The sequence below is a fragment of the Anopheles aquasalis genome, chromosome 3 (genome assembly GCF_943734665.1).
Source record: "Anopheles aquasalis chromosome 3, idAnoAquaMG_Q_19, whole genome shotgun sequence".
NCBI classification, from domain to species: domain Eukaryota; kingdom Metazoa; phylum Arthropoda; class Insecta; order Diptera; family Culicidae; genus Anopheles; species Anopheles aquasalis.
Genome location: NC_064878.1, coordinates 53,756,049 through 53,759,129, shown reverse-complemented (window position 1 = coordinate 53,759,129; position 3,081 = coordinate 53,756,049). Strand labels below are relative to the sequence as shown.

Genomic DNA, 3,081 nt, shown 5'->3' with positions numbered 1-3,081 from the left:
AACTGTCACCTTACAATTCCCCTTCCCTCTCTTCTGACGTCACGACGATTGGTGATTCTTTTTATTGCAAAAAAAAACGCCGACGATTATCCTCCTTAGCTCAAGGCGCACATCATAAAGCATAAACGGTGTCCCGGGCACTCGCTGCATCATTGCGAATCTTCCACACGCGACCACCTAACTGTACTTCACCCTTTTAACTGCTTCCCATCACTACACCCTTCCTTTTCGCAAAACAAAAAAAAAACAAAAGATCCTCCACGTGCCTCCTCGTGGTTGATCTTCGGCACCAAAGGTAAACGCAAATGGTTGCCAAATGTCTTTCGTTTGCAAATCCCCGACAACCGGACGCGCTTCCACGCGTCAAGCTAACAGTACTTTACCCTTTTTTCCCCCTTCTTATGACGGTCTCATAATCAAATCTCAAATACCTTCACCACAAATTGGCACTGGTACCGTAACCCATCTGTTGTTCCCTGGTGGTAGGTGGCTGGTGCCTCGAAGGGGTTCAATTCACTGTTTTATCGCCACGACGGTCGCCAAGCATGCGACAAACTAACGGGTTTACATCCTTTACTTTACCAGCGGAGGAATCCTTTTTTTTGCACGAACAACAATTCGCACGGGTACCGCTGCCGCAGCAGCGCATGCAGCAGCAGCAGCAGCAGCGAAAAAAGGCTTCTCCGGGATTTCTTAGCTGTAAAAAAAAAATCCCGAACCCGGTGTCCGCTTCACGATGCATGCGCCAAGCTAACGGGTTCTCGCAGTATATCCCTTTTTATTGAATCCTTTCGAAGGAGGTAACCATCTAAGCGCTCTCGAGAGTTTTGTTTGTTTTTTCGCTCGCTCGAAGCCAACACACACCAGCAGCAGCAGCAGCATAGTTTGGTTCGTCTGGCTGTAACTGTACCCTTGCTAATCGTGAGGTAACGGATTCGATTACCCTGACGGCGGCGGCGACGGCGGCAGCGGCTAGAAGGGTTCTATAAATCAATCACCGTTTCCTTTCGGCTCTCGCTCTATGGCTCTGTGTGTGGTGTCCAGGTTTGCAAATAATTTGCCCCTTTTCCCTTTTGACCTGCCCATCGCACTGTACGGGTTCTCTTCTTCGGGAAGGTTAGAACAACCAACCAAACCGTTCCGGGGGGGATAAATTTGCATACCTGTAGCAGTAGCAGCAGCAACATTGAAATGGCTTGCTGGTTGTTTGGCGTTTTTGTGGAAGAGAAACGCTCTTTCGGAGCGTTCGATGAATCGGACACACTACTTGACATTGAAACCGGTGCGCAAGGCTTTCAAATATTAATGTCCAAAAAACCTTAATGACACGTGAGGTCAAATATTTGAATAACTAACATCAAAAACGTGTGCACGCGCACTGCGATCAGTGGACCATCGGTATCAGAGCGTCCAGTTGTCCGTTAGCTACCCAAGAGCTTGGTTTGTCTTACAGTAAGTGATCGAGAGAGAGAAACGCAAGACAGGATGGTAATGCGTAGTGCACCGCTGATGGGCTGGAAGAATGTTAGCACGGGTTCGGACGCCGAGAAGCATATGGTAACGTACTGGCACTCGCCCCCATTCTGATCGGTGGATGTAATTCCCTGTTCCCTCTCCGTTTACGTAGCCCATCACTCGGATATGCGTACAGGTGAAGCAGGGATCGATCTACGGTGTACGCGATCGACTACCGAACGGCCAGAACTACTACTACTTTAAGGGTGTACCGTACGCGAAAGCCCCCGTCGGTTTGCTGCGCTTCAAGTCTCCCGTTCCGCTGGAAAAATACTCCGTATCCTATCTGGACTGCACCAAGGAGCGCAGTAACTGCGTGGGGCTGGACGTGCTAACGAAGGAAATCAGTGGTACCGAGGAGGGACTCTTTCTCAACATCTACACACCGAAACTGGGCAAACCGGGTGGCAGCGGCTGCGATCCGGAACCCCTGCCGGTGATGGTGTTTATCCACGGTGGTGGTCTGATTGGAGGACACGGTGACAGTTCGCTCTACTTTCCGAACTATCTCGTGCAGCAGGGTGTGATCGTGGTGACCCTGAACTATCGACTCGGTGTGCTTGGCTTCCTCTGTCTTCCCGATGCCGGCATCCAGGGGAATGCCGGTCTCAAAGACCAACGGATGGCACTGCGATGGGTGAACGAAAACATTGCCCAGTTCGGGGGCGATCCATCCAATGTGACACTCTTTGGTGCCAGTTCCGGTGCGATCGCGGTCAATTATCACTGTCTGTCGGTTGAATCGAAGCGTTACTTCCACAAGGCCATCCTTCAGAGTGGCTCGATCTATACGGAGTTTTCCTTTCAAGCGGAACCGGAAGAGAAGGCACGCCGGATGGCCGAGCTGCTGGTGCCAGTCTCTGGCAACGGTCAACCGAGAACGGACACGGAAGTGTACGAAATCTTGCGCAATGCACCAGCGAAGCGTTTGTTCGAGCTACAACCGCAGGTACTGACCGAGCGCGAGAAGAAGGTGGAAAAGTTGTTCCAGATTCCGTTTCTACCCGTGATCGAACGGGCCGATTCGGAGGATGCGGTCATCCAGCGCCATCCAACGGAGATCATGAGTGAACCGGACTCGATCGGAATACCGATCATACTGGGGTACAACGAACGGGACGGTATGATGGTGCTGATCGATGCGATCAAAACACTGGCGGCGTATAACGTGGAACCGGAGCGCTTTTTACCCCGTACGGTTGCCCTGGAGTACTTCTCACCTGAAGCGCACGCGCTGGGTGAGGAAATCCGAGAGTTTTACTTCGGTAACCGGCCCGTTAGTCGGGATACGTTGAACCAACTGACGGACGTGTTCACCGACAAGTATCTGCTGGCTTACCGAATGACGATTGAGCTGTGGGCCCGATATCAACGCCGCACCAAGTTCTACGGCTATCGGTTCGCGTTCGATGGGTTGCTGAACAAGGGCAAAGCCATCATGTCACTGCGTACGATGAAAGGAGCGGCGCATATCGATGAAGTGTACTATCTGTTCAGCTCGCCGCTGCTCCGTACCGAGGTACCGGAAACGGACAAATCGTATGAACTGCGCAACACGATGGTCAC

At 51.8% G+C, this 3,081-nt stretch overlaps 1 protein-coding gene across 1 annotated transcript in view; it reads left to right on the top strand.

Annotated features, from left to right (window-relative positions):
• The first annotated feature begins 1,485 nt into the window (after nucleotides 1-1,485).
• Nucleotides 1,486-3,081, top strand: part of LOC126576780 (esterase B1-like) — a 1,879-nt gene continuing 283 nt past the window's right edge. The window contains exons 1-2 of the mRNA XM_050238084.1: nucleotides 1,486-1,557; nucleotides 1,628-3,081. The exon at nucleotides 1,628-3,081 is cut by the window's right edge and continues 283 nt beyond it. Of these exons, the coding sequence (XP_050094041.1) occupies nucleotides 1,486-1,557; nucleotides 1,628-3,081 (1,526 nt within the window). The remainder of the gene's footprint in view (nucleotides 1,558-1,627) is intronic.